Raw genomic sequence first — 21,330 nt, 5'->3', positions numbered from 1 at the left:
AAGACCACCAGAGCTCTCAGCCTTGCCCCTCAAACACCTATTTACATGTAATGGCTCAGCCTATCAGCAGCTGTTAATCACTCCTTCCTCTTTCATTTCTCCTTCTTTGTGCTCATGACCCCCTCAGCTCACACAGCTACATAGATTTCAACTACTCCTCATCTTCTGGATCCCTCGATTGTCCTTTCTGAGAAGGGTCCTTATACAAGACAGAGCAGGACAGTCCTCCTAGCTCCTGCCCTATAACATTGCAGCTAAGCAGCTGGGACCCTGGGGCTGTGCTCCGCTTATCAAGTCACTCAGTCCCAATCCTCACTCCCCGCTACATGGAAGGAGCGAGAGGAAAATATAATCTAAAAATAAAATATTAAAGAGAAGATTCTACAAAACTAAATTTCTGCTATAAGTAAACTTCTTGGGTGAAACTCTGGCCCTGTTAAAGTTGATGGGAGTTATGCCATTGGTGCCAGTGGAGCTTGGATATCATATCTTAGGTATGATTCTCCAGCTCCTGTTGTGTGTGTGGTAATTAACACCTGTGCAAAGTAGATGACAGGGAAATGTTGAATTGTGGAAATGACTGTGCAAAGTTCAAGGTAGTTGGGGATCAGGTCCTCAGGTTTGGAAGTCTTGTTAAAGAGATAAATTGATAATATAGAGAATCACAATTCAAACAATCAAATTGTGTTTGTGTACAGTGTGAAATCTGCTTCCATTTTACAGTGACTATAACAATATACAGGCAGCATATGAGGCCATGAAGAATGTAGCATGCCTGATTAATGAGCGCAAACGAAGGCTGGAAAGCATAGACAAGATTGCACGCTGGCAAGTGTCCATTGTTGACTGGGAGGTAGGTGTAACTTTTCCATTTAATGAAATATTTAAGATTAAATGTACTGTGCACTTAAATGATCTCTAGGGGTATGTTTCTTTGTATTGTGATAGATTAGGGTGCATATATTTCATGTGGTCCTTGTTGTGTTAAAAGTCAAGTTGATTCACTTGCAACAACTCTGTTACTAGTTATCATGTTTCTTACTGTTGTAACACGTTTATAGCTTTGAGGTTAGAAAGACTCGTTGAAAGAGAACAAGGTGTTTTTTCTTTTAGGTGGGGACCATTGTATCCGATTCTGATTTCTTGATTGTTTTACATTAGGGCAACTCCATTGATTTCAGTGAAATTATGCATGGTTTGAGCAGGTGAAAGTGAAAGTAGAATCAACCCCATAGTCTTTGTCGACGTTTTATGTTTATAGATTTTTAAAAGGTTTATTGAAACAGAAGTACAGTTCTGTCTGTCATGTGACTAATTGCTATGAAAATAATAATTAGTAATATGATAATCTCTTAAAATAGTGTATATGTATTTAATACTCATGTGCTTCTATATATTTTAGGGGCAGGATGTTTTAGCCAGAAGCTCAGAATTGATTCACTCAGGTGAGCTGACCAAAATCTCAAAGCAAGGCAAAAGCCAGCAAAGAATTTTTTTCCTTTTTGACCATCAGCTTGTGTTTTGTAAGAAGGACCTGCTGAGAAGGGACATGTTATACTATAAGGGTCGGCTTGATATGGATGAGGTGGAACTTGTGGACATTGAAGATGGCAAGGATAAGGACTTTAACATTAATGTCAAGAACGCTTTCAAAACTGTGAATAGAGCAACACAAGAAGTTCATTTGTTTTGTGCAAAAAAACAGGAGGATAAGAAAAAATGGTTGGATGCATGTGAAAATGAAAGGAGGAGAGTGCAGGAAGACAAAGAAATGGGTGAGTGCAAAGATATACAGTTTGGGCGGGGAAAGTGTTAAATGGAAAGGAAATGTTTGTGGTTCTCTATTTTTTGGCTCTATATGAATGAGTTTGCACCCTTTTTGAGTGGCTGTGTGTGTTTACCAGACACAATCTTCAGCTATACAAGCATCTGTTATTTTCCCTTGAGTTGGGCCTGCTCTGTGATCTTGAGGCTGGGGATTGGAGCAGCTGTGTTGGGTTAGGTTTGCATAGCATAAAGATTAGAAAGCAGAATGGCACTAATGGCAGCACAGAGCAAAAATCTGTCTTGCTGAAAAGCTTTTTGCAGGCAGATCTACTGATATGGGGGAAGGAATATTCATTATTTGATCCTGGAGCAGCAGTAAAACTGCCCCACACAGCAGAGTCGAGGCATACGTAACAATTTGCGCCCCACCATCAACTTATGCCTCAACTACTCCACGCAAGACATACATTTCTTGGACACTACAGTACAAATCAAGGATGACCTGATTGGTACCACTATCTACCGGAAACCCACTGATCACTATACTTACCTACAGGCTTCTAGCTTCCATCCTGCACACACAACTAGATCTGTTGTTTACAGTCAAGCCCTCAGGTACAATCACATTTGCTCTGATCCTGCTGACAGAGACCAAAAACTACAAGATCTCTACCAAATACTCATAAACCTGAATTACCCACCAAGAGAAATAAAAACACAAATCAACAGGGCCAGACAAATACCCAGAGACCAGCTGCTCCAAGATAGGCCCGGAAAAGCCAAGAACAGACCACCACTGGTCATTACCTACAGCCCCCAACTCAAACCACTGCAACGCATTATTAAAGACCTACAACCTATCCTTAATCAGGATGCCACACTCCAGAAGGCCCGAGGTGACAGGCCTGTTCTCTCGTACAGACAACCTCCCAACCTTATGAGGATTCTCACCTACAACCACAGTCTACACTGCAGGAACACCAGTCCTGGGAACTTTTCCTTGCAACAAGGCCCGTTGCCAACTTTGTCTACATATCTATTCTGGAGATACCATCGCTGGACCTAACCAGGTTATTCACAGAATCACGGGAACATTCTCTTGTTCCTCGACTAACATCATATATGGATCATGGGCCAACAATGCCTAGGTGCTTTGTATACTGGACAGACTTCAAACTCTCTTAGACAAAGAATTAATGGGCATAAAACAGACATAAAAACACTCCTGATTCACAAACCTGTCAGTCAGCACTTTAATGGAGTGGGCCATTCTGTTAAAGACCTGAAAGTTTGGGTCTTACTGAAGAGGAATTTTCACAACACTTTGGAAAGAGAGGCTGCTGAACTCTCTTTTATATTCAAATTCAACACATTAACACATGGTTTGAACCAGGATGGGAATTTGCTAGGTCATTTTACTGGTTCTTATGCATACTTGCCTTTATCTAATTCTTGACTCTCCCCCTGTGCCCCTTCTGCCACTCTACTCTCTGATTTGCTCACCTTGACAATAGAATCACAGAATACTAGGACTGGAAAGGACTTCAGGAGACCATCGAGTCCAGCCCCCTGCCCTCATGGCAGCACCAAGTACTGTCTAAACCATCCCTAATAGACATCTATCTAACCTGTTCTTAAATATCTCCAGCAATGGAGATTCCACAACATCCCTTGGCAATTTATTCCACTGTTTGACCACCTTGACAGTTAGGAACTTTTTCCTAATGTCCAACCTAAACCTTCCTTGCTGCAGTTTAAGTCCATTGCCTCTTGTTCTATCCTCAGAGGCCAGGAAGAACAAGTTTTCTCCCTCCTTTTTGTGACACCATTTTAGATACTTGAAAACCACTATCATGTCCCCCCTCAATCTTCTCCTTTCCAAACTAGACAAGCCCAGTTCTTTCAGCCTTTCTTCACAGGTCATGTTCTCTAGACCTTTAATCATTCTTGTTGCTCTTTTCTGGACTCTCTCTAATTTCTCCACATCTTTCTCGAACTGTGGTGCCCAGAACTGGACACAATACTCCAGCTGACGCCTAACCAGCGCACAGTAGAGTGGAAGAATGATTTCTCATGTCTTCTTCACAACACACCTGTTAATGCATCCCAGAGTCATGTTTGCTTTTTTTGCAACAGCATCACACTGTTGACTCATATTTAGCTTGTGGTCCACTATAACCCCGAGATCCCTTTCTGGTGTAGTCATTCCTAGACAGTCGCTTCCCATTCTGTATGAGTGACACTGATTGTTCCTTCCCAAGTGGAGCACTTTGCATTTGTCCTTATTAAACTTCATCTTGTTTACCTCAGTCCATTTCTCCAATTTATCCAGATCATTTTGAATTATGACCCTGTCTTCCAAGGCAGTTGCAACCCCTCCCAGCTTGGTATCATCTGCAAACTTAAGAAGTGTACTTTCTATGCCAATATCTAAATCCTTGATGAAGATATTGAACAGAACTGGTCCTAAAATAGACCCCTGCGGAACCCCACTTGTTATACTTTTCCAGCAAGATTGAGAACCATTAAGAACTACTCTCTGAGTACGGTTATCCAGCCAGTTACGCACCCACCTTATAGTAGCCTCATCTAAGTTGTATTTGCCTGGTTTATTGATAAGAATATCATGTGAGACCGTATCAAATGCTTTAAGAAGATAAGGACTTGAGGCCAACATGGAGACAACGGCTGCAGTACATGTAATGCCAACAGACCCAGGTCATCAGCAGGAGGGTTTGAACCTGTGATCATGTGAGCTAAAGGCCAGCTGACTCTCAGACAAGGCTGTAGAGCAGAGACTTCATTCACCCTGGTATTTTTCTGATTTGTGAACCTTGATTGCTATTTTTGGTTCTCTGTGCCTTAAATATTGAGTCTGTTCGGGTGTGGCTGTGATCTGAAGAAGTGGGTCTGTCCCACGAAAGCTCATCATCTAATAAATTATTTTGTTAATCTTTAAAGTCCTACTGGACTGCTTTTTTGTTTTGTTAGTATATAGACTAGCACGGCTGTTTTTCTGTTACTACTTCTTCAGAAGTGTAACAGAGAGTGATGTTTGGATTTTTCACACTCCTGAACAGTGTAGCCAGCCTAACTTTTTAGCATAAACTAGGCATTATATGTGAATCACTGATTGGCTGTCACTTTTCTAAAGAACATTTTATTTTAAAGCCAAAAAGGTCTGTGCTCTCTATGTAGTTTAACAGCACCCAGTGTTTGCAGGAGTCTGCAATGTGCGCATTAGCCACAGGCCAAGTAACAGCACCATCAGCCAAGTCACAGATGCAGGAAGGTTTGTTCTTAAGTGAGGAAAAAGAAGGGAGAGTACCCTGAATGTCTTACATTCGATAAGATCTTACAAATCCTAGGGCCAAGTTTGGAGCCAAAATGTATCCTGTGTGAGTGTGCATTTGGGATTTTAATTTTATATTATGCCTGTTTCACAGTTTAATGTTAGATCATAATAGCTTCAGTTTAGTAAGGTCAATGGTAAAAGATTCAACAGAATTGCACAAAGAAAAGAGAAGAATAATGGAGGATAGTTGTAATAGGAAACACAAATTCCTAAGGCAACAGTGGGAGGAAAAAAATCCCAGTGTGTGTGTAATGTAAGAAGGCTGCTCTCTGTTATGACATTTATCTTTAAAGGGTAGAGATGGAATAACTCATAAGTAACATTCTTCAGGACTGAAGTGGCTCTAAATGACAGCAAATTAAAATCCAAAGTGCTCTGAATGTAATTTCCTGGATGACATAATTTACAAATTATTAAAACTTCAGCATAATTCAGATCTTCATATTCCCAGCCCATCTATAAAATAGGAGTAATCCCCATATATGCTGAGACCATTTCTGATCTCACACCAATGTAACCTCATTGACTTTAGTGGACTTCCTCTTGAGTCACACAAGTTTATTTTAAATAAGAATCAGGCCACTTGCTTTCATGTTGGCTATGTCTACAGTAGAGGGTTTTGTCAACAAAACTCGGGGACCAGATCCCCAAGGTCTTCTGTTGGCAGTCAACTGACAGAACATTGCACTTTTGTTGACAGCCGTAACTGCTCCCCTGTCAGCAGACAGCCGGTCTGGACGTTTGAGGGAGCCCTCTGTTAAGAGACAGGGCTTCCCGGATACCAGGCAACCCTGTCTGCTGTTTTTCTGGGTAGCCCAGCCACCCTCTGTTGACAGAACTGATCACACTTGTGATCTGCTTGGCAGTTTGGCTGTGACCAGTTGATCGAAGTTTTGTCGGAAGATATCGTCCAACAAAAACTTCTGTTGACAAATTGCTGTAATCTAGACATAGCCATTGAAGATAATGGCTGATCACTACTAGGCCATCATTTTCTCTCACGCTGAGAGACTCAATAGTTTATGGCTTTAAAGTTATCCTTATCATTCATTAAAATAAATGTCATGAGTGATCATCATTCAGCAATAAAGCATACACTCAGTGAAAGAAAAACAAAAAATTACCAGCTAACGTTGCAATACAACCTGTAACACCCCCTGGACCAGGGGTCTGCAACCTGTGGCTCTGGAGCTACATAACAGCTCTTGAAGGACATCTTTGTGGCTCCCAATGCTATAACTGCAAAGTAAAAAACAAAATGAAACAAAAACCCTTCTGATTATTTTTGATGAATGGTGAACGTATAAAAGCCCAGAAATGAACAACCCGTATCTAAATATCAGAAATGCAATTTCAAGACATTGAATTAATCCTCCTTTAATATGTGCAATGCATTGTGAGATGATACTGTATCTGTGTTTTGATCGTGTTGCAAATAGTAGTAGTAGTAGTAGGCATCCTTCAGTCTGCATAGGCTATGGATCGCGCCCTTTAAAGTTTCAATTAATAAAGTCTTGATTTTGAAAAGGAAACTTGCGGCATTCCTGCTGTGAAAGGCAACATGCATTCTAAGAAAGAAAACTGATATGAAACATGAAATAAAATTGGTGAAATTAAAGTGGAGTTGGAATGGCTTCAAAAAAGAGGAACTTGAATATAAAAGCAGAGAATGTCAAATGGAATGGACCCTGTGGTCCTTCGCATTTATATCAAGTTCATCTTGGCTCCCTTTGTGTCTCATTTGCAGTGAGAAATTCGCAAATAACAAAAAATACAACCTTGAGAGAATATGTAAAAGTTTTTGAATATCCTGCAATAAGTATGTATCACATTACAAATCAGTGTATGCTCAGTTCTTAAAATAGGGGTTCCAAAAAGTATGGTTTGACCTTATTTAGTAAGGACCGTCTCTCATTCACATGCATTGCTGCTCTCAAATTACTGTTTTTCACTGAATTAAAAAAAAAGGTCTCTTCTTGCTGTTTTGGTTGCTGACCCTTGCCTTGGACCATATTTTACATTAGCCCAGGGCAGCCGATACCCCAAATAAATGAGGGAGCCGAGGGAACTAAATTTCCCCAAACCACTGTAAAAATTACTTTCCCTGTTCTAAGTTGCTCTATATTGCACTGGAAGCCTATACTCCTGTACCCCCTCTGTTGCTCTCAGGAGCTGCTTCAAAATAGTGTACAAACTTTGATTAGTGATGACTATAGCAAACAAAACAACAGGATTGTAATACATTTTCTATAATGATAGATACAAAAATCCAGCTTTTTCTGTCACTGTGTATATGTGTGGATTGTAGACTGCTGTAAAATATCCTTTATCAAAGATTTTAAATGCTTGTTTGTTCTGGAAGCTCCCTAGAAGTTTTGGGTGGAGGCGCCAGCATCTGAAATTATGGCCCACCCGTTTCTCCTCTTTCCTTGAAGTCCCTCCTCTAATCACTTACCCTTAAGACAGGTTAAAAGAGATGAGGTCTTGCCCCCATCCTGCCATTCTAGCACCCATGATTCAGACCTAGCAGTATTCTGTGTTATATAGATATCTCATGCTGCAGAAAGGTTGGTTCATATTTAATGTCCAAAACCACTTCATTTAAGCTGATATGATCTCATGAATCTGTGTGGCTTGGATCTCTTCTCCCTTACCCAAGAGATTTTGTTTTCTAAAATTTCACTTTTTTGGCAAGTTGAACACTCTTATAGCCAAGCCAGTGGAAGACTTGTGGCATTCTCAGCTGCAAACATCTTGTTTGATTTTGTAATTTATCACAATAGGATTCGGATGAAGTCTCTAATTTAAATATTCAAGGAACAAATACATCACTCTTCAAATTCTAAATCTTGAGTGGCTAATTCTGTTTTCAAAGACATTTCAGTACTGGTCAGAGCCTCCCAAACCATATTGAACTTTTCTGTGCTATCATGAGTGCAGGCTGGGAACAGGCCACAGCCAGCAGCTCTTTCTGCAAAACCACTAATGGTACATCTCAGAAAACAGTCTGCTTCCTGCTGCTGCAACTTTCTGAATGCATCTTTTCTTTGAATGCATTTTTGTCTCCAGGAGGGGAGAAGAGAATTGAATAAATACAAATGAAATAAAAGGAGTATCCAGTAACTTGGAAAGTGTGGCCAGATTATATTAAAAACAGTTGATTGAGGGAAGTAACTTCTCCATAAACACAGGCCAGAAAGTACAGGGAATTCAAGATATTTGAAAAGCATGAATGGAGAGTAGAATGGAATCCAAGTGTCTGTTTTATTGGGCCACCTGACTTTGGATTGCAACACTTTGCCGTCCATTACATGAAGGGGAATGGAAGAAGCATCACACACACCCATTTTAGTTGTGCTAATGTAGCACATTCACATGCATACAGTTACTAGATGAGTATCACACACATGGAGTTGGAACTAGCACCTCAATACTTGAACTCCAAAAACACAATGCGGTAGATGTAAGGTAAAATCCTAATAGCTACATTAGTAAGTAGGAGCCTTCCTCAGTCGTATTGAAACTCCTTATACACATAACACTAGTACATTAGGTGAGCTTTCGTGGGACAGACTGAAGAAGTGGGTCTGTCCCACGAAAGCTCTCCTAATAAACTATTTTGCTAGTCTTTAAAGTGCTACTTGACTGCTTTTTGTTTTGATAGTGTATGGACTAGCATGGCTTCTTCTCTGTTACTATATAACACTAGTACATTACAGTAAATTGTTAGGTTGAAGCATAGCATCATGTTACATAACTCTGATTAGTAAGCAAGTTTGTTTAATATCCCTGACTACACTAACCTGCATAATACGCATCAAAGAAGGCTGCAGGCTCATTTTGCAGTACAACTGTTAAAAGAGAACACTATGATTTGTTCAAACTGAAGATACTTAGTTTTGTAATATACCAATTCAGAGTGATGTGCTTTGAAATTAATTCATATTCTTAGAGGAGCTTTTAAAATATACATCTTTATTACATCAACACTGATAAAATGTGAAACACAGTAGTCAATACAGGAACAACAAATATTGGAATGCTGGTCTGAGGGTATTATTGGTACAGTTTTCTTTAACTAGACATGAGCGGTATTATGTCCATACATCCTGCAACCTTGCTTCTCTCTTACCATCTGTACCCCAGTATAGCTTTATTGATTTCATTTAGTTATCCCTGGTTTATCCCAGTGTGAGTGAGAAGAGAATCAAGACTCACATGTATATCTCCTTAAAGTCCAATAACTATTTTGTGAATCAGTTGTCTCCAGAAATGTCATAAATGTACACAATCTTCTTAGGTATTAGTTTGCTTTATTATTGCTGATTATGTTGTCAGAGTTTTAAAATGACATGTAGGTATTCAGTTCCACAGTGACCACCAGCTGTAGATATGGAAAACCATGTTATTTCAGCAGTGATTGGCATCAATTTGTGGTCAAAAGGCCAAATTATTATCTCAGTTATGTATAATGTGCCAGTCAGGGTCGTGAAACGGTAAAGTTTGGAGTTGTATTTCTCAGAAACATAAGGCATGTTACTATTCAGTTATTTAAAAATCATTAAAGTACCATTTAAAAAGTGTTTTCTCAAATGTTTGTTTATTTACTATTATCAAATAGCTAATACAGTACCTTAATACTGAGACCCTCATGTGCTTTATAATCCAGGAATGGAAATCTCAGAAAATCAAAAGAAACAAGCCATGCAAAATGCCAGAAAGTCAAGGCATGGAAAAATTAAAGGTACGGATTTAAGCATTATTGCAAGTTTTTAATAGACTATGTAATATTCCACTATTAAACTTATTATGGGAAATAATATTCAAATAGAGTCATTCTGTTTGATCCTTTGCAAATCTCTTTTGGAGTTGGACTTTCTAAAGTGATATTATTTGGCATGTATTCCCCTTTATAATTCTTTTAGGCTGAGTCTACACTATAAGATAAAATCGAATATAAGGCATTTAGCTCAATTGTACCAAGTGCCTGTCTTTACTATAAATACCATTAGCTCAATTTATGGAGCACTAAACTTGATATATCATCATTGGAACCTGATGGCTGTAGCATTCAGGTCTAATCTAAAATTCTAAATGAAGGGTAGTGAGGAAGCACCATATCTTTAAATCGAATTCATTAGCGTCCAGAGATGTCCTATATGTGCCCCACAGTTCTCCACTCTGGCGTCTTCCATCTCCACTGATCTCAGGTGCACAGAAATTAGGCAATAGGAAGACCATTTCAGTTCGGCACCTGGAAGCCCGGGGCTGTAGGGTCATGCTTGTATGAGAGGCTGAAAAACTGTCTTTCCTTGCTATTATCACATCTGTGGTTCTGTGTTTACATCTGCTAGCTTATCTGTCTTTTTTTTCTGAGCTGCCTGGCACCGGTGCTTTCCCCCACTCTCCCCCGACACACACTCACACCACATGGTAGCTAGTCTGTGGGTGGGAGTTATGCTTGTATGAGAGGCCAAGAAACCTTTTTTCAGCCATTTACATATTGTCCTGTCCCCCACATCCCCTCCATTCCTCCCCCAGAGGCACCACACAGTCTGGAACTTTCCTGCATCCAGCTGCATCGCATGGCTTCACCCCGAACCAAAAAAAGGACGTGTTGAACATGCTGCCAGGCAGTTTGCATGTGGTGAGGGTCCTGGAGACGCCCAGGGGAAGTCTCCCTTGGTGGCTAAGATATTTGGGGGCGGGCAGCCACTCGAGGAAGTCTCCCTTGGTAGGTAAGGTATTCAGGGGCCTGGCAGCTGACCGGGCAAAGTCTCCCTTGGTGGATAGACTATTCAGGGGCTGGCTGCTATTCAGCGGCCTTGCAGCCGACCCTTGGTGGATAGGAAGTAACATTGAAAGTTGAGGGGGCAGACATTCAGTATGGGCTTGATGCAAAGGCCATTAAAGTTAATGTATTAGCTCTACAATTGCCACAGTTAGTCCAGTAAGGCTTGTAGCAACCAAAGGAACCATAATCTCATTCATTTCAGTGGGGTTTGGCTCAGGCCGAATTTCTTTTCAGAGTTATGGGTTAATCCATTCCATATCAATGATCTGGAATAGGAAGACCTTCTTATGAAAGGCGTAGAAAATACTCTCTGAAGGGAAGAAAAAACTTTATCACTAGAGTGTCTGGCCTTTGACAGAAAAGGAACCATAACTATTTTAATGAGCCATTGGCATTTTCTGTGTAACGTCCGTGTGTACTGGCCTTTGAGAGAAAATTCTTGTTCTGAGGATCTTTGCTAGTATGTCTAAATCCAGATCCATGCCTTAATCTTACACAGCTGTTGTTTATATTTGCCCTATGTCACAGTTCATTCTCCAGGTTGCTCATAGAGCAGAAAAGCTATGAACTACCTCCTATTCAGGCAGATCGCAAAGCTGCAGTATAGCAGCATGAATTTCTGTCCTCAGCCCCTCCACTTCTGCACGTGCTCCAGTGCTTTTGCATCCTGTTTTGAAAACCTGTCAGTTGGGAAGCCCAAAATACTTTTCATCTGCTTTCTTTATTGAGTCCAGCCCCCTGCGATCACAGTGGGACCTAGCACCATTCCAGCAGATATTTATTTAAAGCTGTTTGCCCCATATCCCTAAATGGCTCTATTAGGGATTGAGCTCACAGCACTGGTTCAGCAGACAAATGCTCTAACCACTTTGCTACCTCTCCCTTCCCCTCAGTCATAAAAAGCAAATCACTTCTTCAAGCAAGATTCGGCCAGGAAAAAGGGACATTTGCTTAACACGCCAGAGGAATGAGGGAAATGAAATGTAGGAAGATGTCGTCAGATACCCACAGACACTTGTGGGGCATTTTTTTCCCATGCTGCACCAGTGAAAATACCCGGAATGCTATGGGGCTCAGGGGACTTGTGGGATAGGCTTACATAATATGCTGCTGCAACAGTCGATGTTTGACGACCTGTGTGTGGCAGCAATAAGTCAAATTTGTGGGGAGCCTGTGGTGATGTGAGAATGCTTAAATTTGAGTTTATAAAAACCCAGCGTTAAAAAATTGATTTTCATAAAGTTGATTTTAGCTTGTAGTGTAGATGCAGTCTTAGTAAATAAGCCTCAGAAACTCCTTCAGATAGGCAAGTTAGTATTAGCCCAACCTACAAGAAGACTTGAACGAAGACGCTGTGTCTACACTTGCATTCCTGTTTCAAAAGAGGCACGCAAATGAGGGAAATCAGAAATGCAAATGAGGTGCAGATTTACATATCTGGTGCCTTATTTGCATATTCTCCATTTGAAAGAAAAAAAGTAGTGTAGATGCTTCTCTTTTGAAAATAAACCCCATCTGAAAGAACCCTTCTTCCTAAAAAAAAAAAAAAAAAAATTAGGAAGAAGGGTTCTTTCGAAGATGGGTTTACTTTCAAAAGAGCCACATCTACACTGCTTTTCTTCTTTTGAAAGAAGCTCTTTGGAAAGGAGAATATGCAAATGAGGTGCCAGATATGTAAATCTGTACCTCATTTGCATTTTCAATTTCCCTCATTTGCCTGCCTCTTTCAAAAGAGGAATGCAATTGTAGACACAGCTAGACCGTACAGAGGTGTCAGAGATTTAGGATTAGAAACTCTCAAATGGAAACCCGGATTCCATTCCCATGTTCAGACTCTTGTACCCTAGTCTTCTTTAGAATTCTGCATTGTTGATTTAAAATGTTATTTAAATACAGATTTTATTGTATTAAAAACAGAAAATTCTAAGTGGTTCTGTGTGTGAGAGAGACATATTTGGATCACTTTTTGATGGGCCAAGTGGGTGAGCTGAGAAGCTGAGGGTCAGGTAGGGTCTGAGTGGGCAGTTGGTTTGGGGTGTTTTCCTGGAAGGTTGGAAAAAGCATGACTTTAGTCTTTGTTCAAATGCGTCAGTGTCAGAATTCTGATCTACAGTTGTGAGAGATTCTTATACGTATATCACTCAGCAGATATGAGTGAATGGTATGTTACAGATAGGGCCAGATTTTCAGGGTAATGGCTGTAAAACACTGATCAGGAAATTATGATCACAATACTCAAACGTCAGTGTCTGAGCTCATTATCTTGGAAAACTGTTTTCCATTCTGAAGTGCCTTTTCTTTACCAGTAGTACTATTTTACACAATCTTACTTAGCATTGCTTAAAAAAGGCAAAGTGTCTGCTACATTAGCCATCTTTCCTATGAAAAGCACACTGCTCCTGCATAGGTTGCCTGGTTTTGTGAAGCTGCTGCTGGTATTCTGGACAATCCTGTAAAGTTATTCAAGGTCATACAATTATTTGTTTTTTACCCAATCAGAATTCAGGCCAAAATAGAAAAGTGGAAAGTCACATGTGGTAAGATTGATCTATTGCTGTTGAATATGGGGGCAAGATTCAGACTTCAATGAGGGCTGAATTTAGCCCATATGCTCTATGCATTTTCCCCAAGTAGATTACTTTGCCATTTGCTTCACACATTCTTAATTTTTTTTCCTTCTGCAGGTATAAGTTATAATGGCTGTCCTATGCCCCCTCCACACCAGAGTTTACATCCAATTCATCAGCGCCACATCACTGTGCCCACCAGCATTCCACAACAGCAGGTCTTTGTCTTGGCAGAACCCAAACGAAAGCCATCCCTTTTCTGGCATACCTTCAACAAACTCACCCCATTCAAGAAATGAAAAAGCTAAGGTTACTGGAAGGATATAGTCTGAAGGAGATATGTCTTCCTGAGAATAACCTTTGGGACGCAGTTGAACATTTGAGCTGAAGAACTGTGAATCCTCTCTTTTGGAGGGAGAGATCTAGGCTCTGTTTAGGCCCAAAACTTGACCTTTGTCTAAAAGGAAAGCGAAGTTCATGAAGTTCTCTGACGAAGAATCCAGATGGTTCTGAAGTAAATGTTGACATACATCAATAAGCATTGCTAATGAGGAACATGTCACTTGGTAACAAAGGCAAATTGCTGTTATACTATACTAGCAGCATCTAAAAATTTCTTTTTAGTCATACTACATTAATGATAGTCATCTGAAATTTCATTTTTCTTAATATTAAATTGGCAGTCATATTTAGGAATAGGAAGGATTTCTTCCCTCAGGGGGTATTGTAAAGGGACAATAGGAGAATTTTGTCCTTCATGTGGATCACTGAGCAGGAATCATCTATCAGGATCAGATTTACCTTAGTGTGCATGCAGGAACAAGAGAACCTGAACACTTCCTATCTCTTTCAATGTATCTGTGTATTTGCCAGTTGGCAATAGGAAGTCCCACAAGTCCTTATCTAGTTTAGTACAGAGAAAAAAATTGACTCCATACTACAGAAGAAGGAAAAAAAAGACTGCAAAGATCTATGTATTTAGTGAATGTGAAGAATGGAAAGAGGAAGGGCCCACTGAATGCTTCTTTCCAAACAAGGTACCATACTGCATGCGTGTATGTATTTCTGTATACATCTCAGCTCGTGCCCACTCTTCCTATCCTGTGAGGCTCTTCTCTATAGTTCAATAGGACTGTGTTTCAGTATAAAAACTAAAGAGTTTTGTTTTTAAACAAAATGAAAATAATGTGAATATACAAAAAAGCAAAATTAAGGAACCATGACAGAATACTGGATCACTCTGGTTATGTAAGTCATGCTTTAAATTCAATATGTGTACAACTTCATCTGGAAATGTATGAACTGTAACAAACATTTCCATCAAATTCCTGAAGCTGTCTTTGATTTGAAACCTCTTATGCATCAGTCAAGTGACAATGGGTTTTTTATTACTTCAAAATGTTAAAGAGAAGATCCCACCAGTATGGTCAACAGAATTTGATAGAACTAGAAATGGGCTTTGACTGAGAACCATCAGTTTCTCTTGGAGAAGGATGACTTTTCTGTGTGCTAAGGTGAGCTCTGACCAGAAGCTGTAGTATATGGCTTGCACCACCCTATTTTGCTTTGCTTGTGACGTGAAGTTGATTGGAAAAAATACCTTTTAAAAATCCAGCATGAGAAAATAGGCTCTTGGAAATGGCAGCACTGGTCATGTGTAGTACTCATTAATGCTAATGAGTTATTAACAACTATAGAGAGACTCCTTAAGTTTCAGCACTGGTTTGTAAAAGATTTATTTAATATATTTTACTGTTCCAATGCTGTTGATGAGGGGCATTATCTAATAATAATGGTAATTCCAGGAGTGTGCTTTGACAAATGCACTCCAACCTACTTTGCCATAACATGTAAAAATATATGAAGAATAAATAACAGGTAGGCATCTTATTGACAATATGAAAAGCCTTATGTTAAAGTCTACTGCTGTTACTCTCTCTGTATTTACTTGTAGCCAGTCTTGGAGTGTAAAATAATTTAATTAACCGTGGTAGCTTCTAAAAAGCATGAACAAGCTCACTAAGTAGGCACACAAATAAATGTTTGTCAATAGGTGTGTTAAAAAAACCTTGCACTTCAATTTGTGATGGACACAATACATGACCTTTTACTAACAAGTGGTTTTAACTAAGTTGTGCATTTTGAGAACTGTACATTTTAAATGCCTTTTGTACATAGCTCAGCAATAACTGCAAAATTGTGCTGATGTTGAACTGAACTATTCAGCTTGTGATGAACTGTCATGCTTGTGCTTTTGTCATTTATTGGTGGAGTGAAAACCTGAAATGTTGGAGAAATGCTTCATTGCAGATCAAATTATTCACAGGCATTTTTCTAAACAACCATCCAATTTGAAAATAAAAAAGGGTGGGGGGAAGTTAGGGGGACATGCTGGGTGTATTTTGTAACGTCTGTGCCACCCCTGTCGGATTTCTTTAAAGATGATTCTGATTGTTCAGTGTAAGTACAAGGACTGTATTTCCAGATGAAAGCACATAAACTTGTGCTCCCTCTAAAATGGGTAGCCATGTTGTATGTCTCAGTAGCCATTTGTCCACACAGTTGTGCAGGTCTGCTATACAAGTGCAAGTTATGCACATGCTATAGGACTGAAGATGTTTTTAAGTCTTCATCACACACATTTGGAAACACAGGGAAAGATTCTTGGGCTGTACTGTACAAGCGGCTGGTCCTCCACCCAGCCAGCTTTTTATAATATGCTGGCATGAGTCTAAAGAGTTTGAGAGGTACATCCAGTGCTTTTTTTTTTTTGTTTAAAAAAAAAAGGGAGAGAGAGAGAGTTGCCAATACTCGGGCAGCTCCCCATTTCCCATGGCCAGCCAGCCCCATGGGTGGGGCTGCTGAGGTGCTGGTACTCAGTACTGACACACAAAAAGCACTGAGTACATCCAACGCTTACACACTCGTCTTAAGTAATATCTGTTCCACTCCGAAAAGTTAACTCCTCTGGCAACACTGGAAAGCAAATTAGATTTCTGAATGTACTGATTGGTATGTGTGTACCCACAAAGGCTCTTCCATGTGCAGCAGTGCTCATGTCTTTGCCTTGGGAATATGACAAAGATTTGGAAGTGCTTTTGTGTGCACAAGCTTTTTCTTCAGGAGAACTTTAATTAATTTCAGTAAGATGCAAGGCAAAGCACATAAAACCTGTCCTGAAAAATCTGCATCATTAAATGCTTTCCCTTGCATCCCATGGCCTCAACCCACACCAGGCTTAACCCTCCCCAACTGGGGCCACGCAGGGCATTGGGAAGGGGTTGAGCCAGGGCTGGGGACAGGAGCTGGATTTTGAGTTGCGCTTAACTCGCATTAATGCAAGTTAAGCGCAACTCGAAATCGCACATTTCGAGGGTTTACTGTACATTGCAGATGAATCTGCTTTAGTTGCCATCTTCTGTGTCTTTCCATGCACCTTAATCTTGCACAAGGTGTGTGTGTGGGGAGGGATAATCAATATGGTATGTTTATGTAAGTGTTATTGGGTACTTTATTCATCCGTTGTCTAAGAGTGTGCTCACATGATGGCAGGGTGACTGGTGAAATACCACAAAATGGCCGTGTCTACACGAGCCCCAAACTTCGAAATGGCCACGCAAATGGCCATTTTGAAGTTTACTAATGAAGCGCTGAAATGCATATTCAGCGCTTCATTAGCATGCGGGTGGTCGCGTCACTTCGAAATTGACGCGGCTCGCCGCCACGCGGCTCGTTCCAACGGGGCTCCTTTTCGAAAGGACCCCGCCTACTTCGAAGTCCCCTTATTCCCATCAGCTCATGGGAATAAGGGGACTTCGAAGTAGGCGGGGTCCTTTCAAAAAGGAGCCCTGTCAGGACGAGACGTGCGGCGGCGAGGCGCGTCAATGTCGAAGTGCCCCGGCCGCCTGCATGCTAATGAAGCGCTGAATATGCATTTCAGCGCCTCATTAGTAAACTTCGAAATGGCCATTTGCGTGGCCATTTCAAAGTTTGGGGCTCGTGTAGACGTAGCCGATGGGAAATTCCATCACGGGGTTTTGAAAATAACACAGTTAAACATTGTTACGTTATCCAACAATCAGATCACTTGTCAAACAAGATGTTCAGCATAATTGTAGAATCTTCATGGGAGAACAGCTGGAAATTAATAGGATGGCTAATAGTTCATCAAAATGTACCCTGAAAAGAACCTCAAGTCATATTCCTTCTCCTGATGAAATGGCTTTTCATTTGCATATCAGTATAAAAATCAGAATTCAATAGCTATTCACTTCACCCCACTTTGCTTTAAAATTAATTCATATTTTGGAGATAAAGTTATGTACAGCTGTGCTTCATTTAGGTAAAGTACAGCCTGTGGAGAGCCTTCCTTATTATCTATCGAGCAGATAACCTCAGACTTTTATGCTTGAAAAGCATTAAAACAATCTTCCTTGAATGTGTTTCCTTTGGTTTAGGATAATGCCAAAACACAAATGCATGTAAGAGCTTTGATCTTACTCAAAACAAGATTGTTTTTGCCATGCTGAATTTCACATTGACTTTTAATAATGAAAAGCAGTGGATCAGTTTAAAGACGGAATAAGCAGATTGTCCACGTTTAGTTATTTTTAAAATTATCGTAACTTGGAGTTTGGGAGCCAAAGGTTCTTAGCCATAACAAATACAGTACCTTTCATTGACTGCCTTTCTTTTTGCTATTTCTGTGACGTATGTATTCGAGAGATGCCTTCTGAATGATCCTGTAATTTAAGACTTTTTGTTGTAAATTTTAGAGATGACTTGCATATGTATTTTACTTGACAAATGTTTTTGTAACATTTTATCTTATGTACATGTTTTGTGAATCTTACTCTGTGTGCTGTTACACATTGTAAATCAAGTGTCATGGCTACAGAACAGATGAATTGGCTGTTGACAGCTAAACTACAATGTACAGTATAGGGCTATGGTGACCCTGATGTGTATTTGTTCTGAAGTAATCATTGTGTTGCAAGATTTATTTCCACTCAGTACATTCTTTGTCAAAATGAATCTATTTTCTGGAAATGAGTACAAACATAACATTTGCATTATTTGTTCTTACTGTATGTTTTAATGAAGTAATGTACAAAGCTGAAATTCCTCAGCAGTTTGTCTTATAAAATTCTTTTGTGCAGTTTTAAAAAAAAGTTGGTGGCTGGCTGTGTTGTCTTTGAAATCAGTAGGGTTTTAAATACTTCTAATATTATGTTTCTTTGGACCAAAAATGTCATATCCTCCTGTGTTGGTTTTATGATTGTAAAGAAAGGTTACTCACCATAGTAACGGTGGTTCTTCGAGATGTGTCCCCGTGGGTGCTCCACATTAGGTGTTGGGCTCGCCCGGCGCCGCAGATCGGATCTTCCAAGCAGTTTCTGCCAGACCGCGCATGCGCCGCTCCCTTGCGCGCTCCTGGCCACGTGCGCAATCCGGTCCCCGCCAGTTCCTTGACCAACCGCCTCGGATGCTCCTGCAAAACACTAAACAGAGATCCGAAGCGGGGAGGATGGGCAGGTAGTGGAGAACCCACGGGGACACATCTCGAAGAACCACCGCTACTATGGTGAGTAACCTTTCTTTCTTCTTCGAGTGTCCCCATGGGTGCTCCACATTAGGTGACTACCCAGTAGTAACCCAAGATAGGAGGTGGGTAATCGGATTATGTGCAGCTTGTCCCCGAGAGGACCGCTGTCGAGAGACGGGTATCCTCTTGGAATACCCTGTGAAGGGCGTAATGTTTGGCGAAGGTGTCATAGGATGACCAGGTCGCCACTCTGCAAATGTCTTTTAGCGCAGCACCCTTGAAAAAAGCTGTTGATGCCGCCACCGCCCTAGTGGAGTGAGCCCTGGGCGTGGCCAGTAAAGGAGTCTCTATGAGTTCGTAGCACATTTTTATGCAGGATACGATGTGCTTTAAGATTCTCTGCGAAGAGAGACCTTCTCCTTTTGAATTGGGAGCGAGAGAGACTAGGAGTCTATCCGTTTTCCAGAAGGACTTGGTCCTGTCTATATAGAAGGCTAGCGCCCTCCTCACGTCCAGGAGGTGCAGGCACACCTCTTTGTTAGAGTTATCAGGCTTTGGATAAAACGAGGGTAAAACAATTGGTTCGTTAATATGAAACTCAGAAGAAACTTTAGGAACAAAGGCTGGATGCAGCCGTATGGTTACCGCCTCCTTGGAAAAAACAGTGCAGGGTGGCGTTGCCATAACTGCCACAAGCTCGCTCACCCTGCAAGCTGACGTGATTGCGAGAAGAAAGGTCGTCTTTATCGTAAGGAGGCGGAGGGAAACCGCGGCCAAAGGCTCGAACGGTGGTCCCGTTAGCGCATTAAGCACCAGGTCCAAGTTCCACGAAGGTGAAAGTGGTTTCCGAGGGGGGTATAGGTTTACCAACCCTTTGAGGAACCTGGTAACCATGGGATGGGCGAACACTGTGTGCCCTTCCTCTTCGTGTCTGAACGCCGAAATGGTGGCAAGGTGGACCTTTAACGAGGATAGTGAGAGTCCTCCTCTCTTGAGGTCCAGTAAATACTCTAATATTACAGGTATAGGCACTGAAAGCGGGGCTAGCTGTTTGGTAGAACACCATGCCATGAAGCGAGTCCATTTCTGCTTGTAGGTCTTCCTGGTGGAAGTCCTCCTGCTACTTTCTAGGACTTGTTGCACTTCCTCCGTACATGTGCTCTCTAGGGAGCTGAGCCATGGATTAACCACGCTTGTAGTCGCAGGCCTTGGGGGTGTGGATGCAGTATGGACCCCTGGGCTTGCGTGAGCAGATCCGGCACCACCGGAAGGGGCATCGGTGGACAGTCCGACATGCGCAGGAGTAGGGGGAACCATTGCTGTCGATCCCACGTTGGGACTATCAGGATCATTCGGGCTCCTTCCCTCCTGGCTTTCTGCAAGACTTTGTGGATCAGCACTGTGGGAGGAAAAGCGTAAAGCAGAGGACCCCTCCAGGAGATCGCGAATGCGTCCCCTAGGGACCTCCGTCCCAGTCCTGCCCTGGAGCAGAATCGTGGGCACTTCTTGTTGTGTTGAGTGGCAAACAGGTCTATCTGGGGAAAGCCCCATGCGTGAAAAATCGGACGTAGCAGATCGGGACGCATCTGCCACTCGTGCGTGAGTGCGAAACGCCTGCTCAGCTGGTCTGCCTTCACATTGTGAGCACCTGGTAAGTACGAGGCTTTCAAGGTTATATTGTTGGCGATGCACCAGTTCCACAACCGGACTGCTTCCGCACATAAGGCACGGGACCGAGCTCCTCCTTGCCGATTTATATAAAACATGGTGGAGGTATTGGCTGTACTGATCCCGACGACTTTGCCTTGTATATGGTCTCGAAAGTGTCTGCAGGCGTTGAACACTGCTCTGAGCTCCAGTATATTTATGTGCAGTGACTGCTCCGTGGAGGACCACAGCCCTTGCGTCACCTCTTCGCCCATGTGTGCTCCCCACCCTATGAGGGAGGCATCTGTAGTAAGAAAAACCGATATTTGTGGTTGGTGGAAGGGTACCCCTGTTGGCAAGTTCTTGGGGTTTACCCACCATTGCAGGGATTTGCGCACCTCTGTTGTGGGCGACACCACCCTGTGAACGGTGTGTGCTGCCGGTTTGTATACGCTCGCCAGCCAGTGCTGCATGCTGCGCATGTGTAACCTGGCGTTCTGTACTACGAACGTCGCTGCTGCCATGTGGCCCAGCAGCTGTAAGCAAGTCAGAACCAGCACCGTAGGGCTGAAGGTGATGACTTGCACGAGGGAGCCGATGGCCCGAAAGCGAGTCTCTGGTAGATACACTCTCGCTGTAATAGAATTTATGCGTG

General features: G+C 41.6%; 1 protein-coding gene across 8 annotated transcripts in view; it reads left to right on the top strand.

The window, feature by feature from the left end:
• The window catches only part of SPATA13 (spermatogenesis associated 13), a 161,970-nt gene that overhangs the window by 124,731 nt on the left and 15,909 nt on the right, over positions 1-21,330 (top strand). For 4 of the 8 annotated variants that reach the window (XR_012644126.1, XR_012644125.1, XR_012644124.1 and 1 more), the window contains exons 10-13: positions 724-853; positions 1,403-1,775; positions 9,792-9,866; positions 13,601-14,997. Coding sequence is in view for 4 of the 8 variants with exons in the window: in XM_074985566.1 (XP_074841667.1) it covers positions 724-853; positions 1,403-1,775; positions 9,792-9,866; positions 13,601-13,782 (760 nt within the window). In the remaining 4 variants the exon portion in view is untranslated. Of the gene's footprint in view, positions 1-723; positions 854-1,402; positions 1,776-9,791; positions 9,867-13,600; positions 17,119-21,330 lie in introns of those variants that run through there. The other 4 variants (XM_074985566.1, XM_074985541.1, XM_074985550.1 and 1 more) reach the window with 1 other exon arrangement.

The sequence above is a fragment of the Carettochelys insculpta genome, chromosome 1 (genome assembly GCF_033958435.1).
Source record: "Carettochelys insculpta isolate YL-2023 chromosome 1, ASM3395843v1, whole genome shotgun sequence".
Taxonomy (NCBI): domain Eukaryota; kingdom Metazoa; phylum Chordata; order Testudines; family Carettochelyidae; genus Carettochelys; species Carettochelys insculpta.
This window is presented reverse-complemented; position numbering and strand designations above follow the sequence as displayed.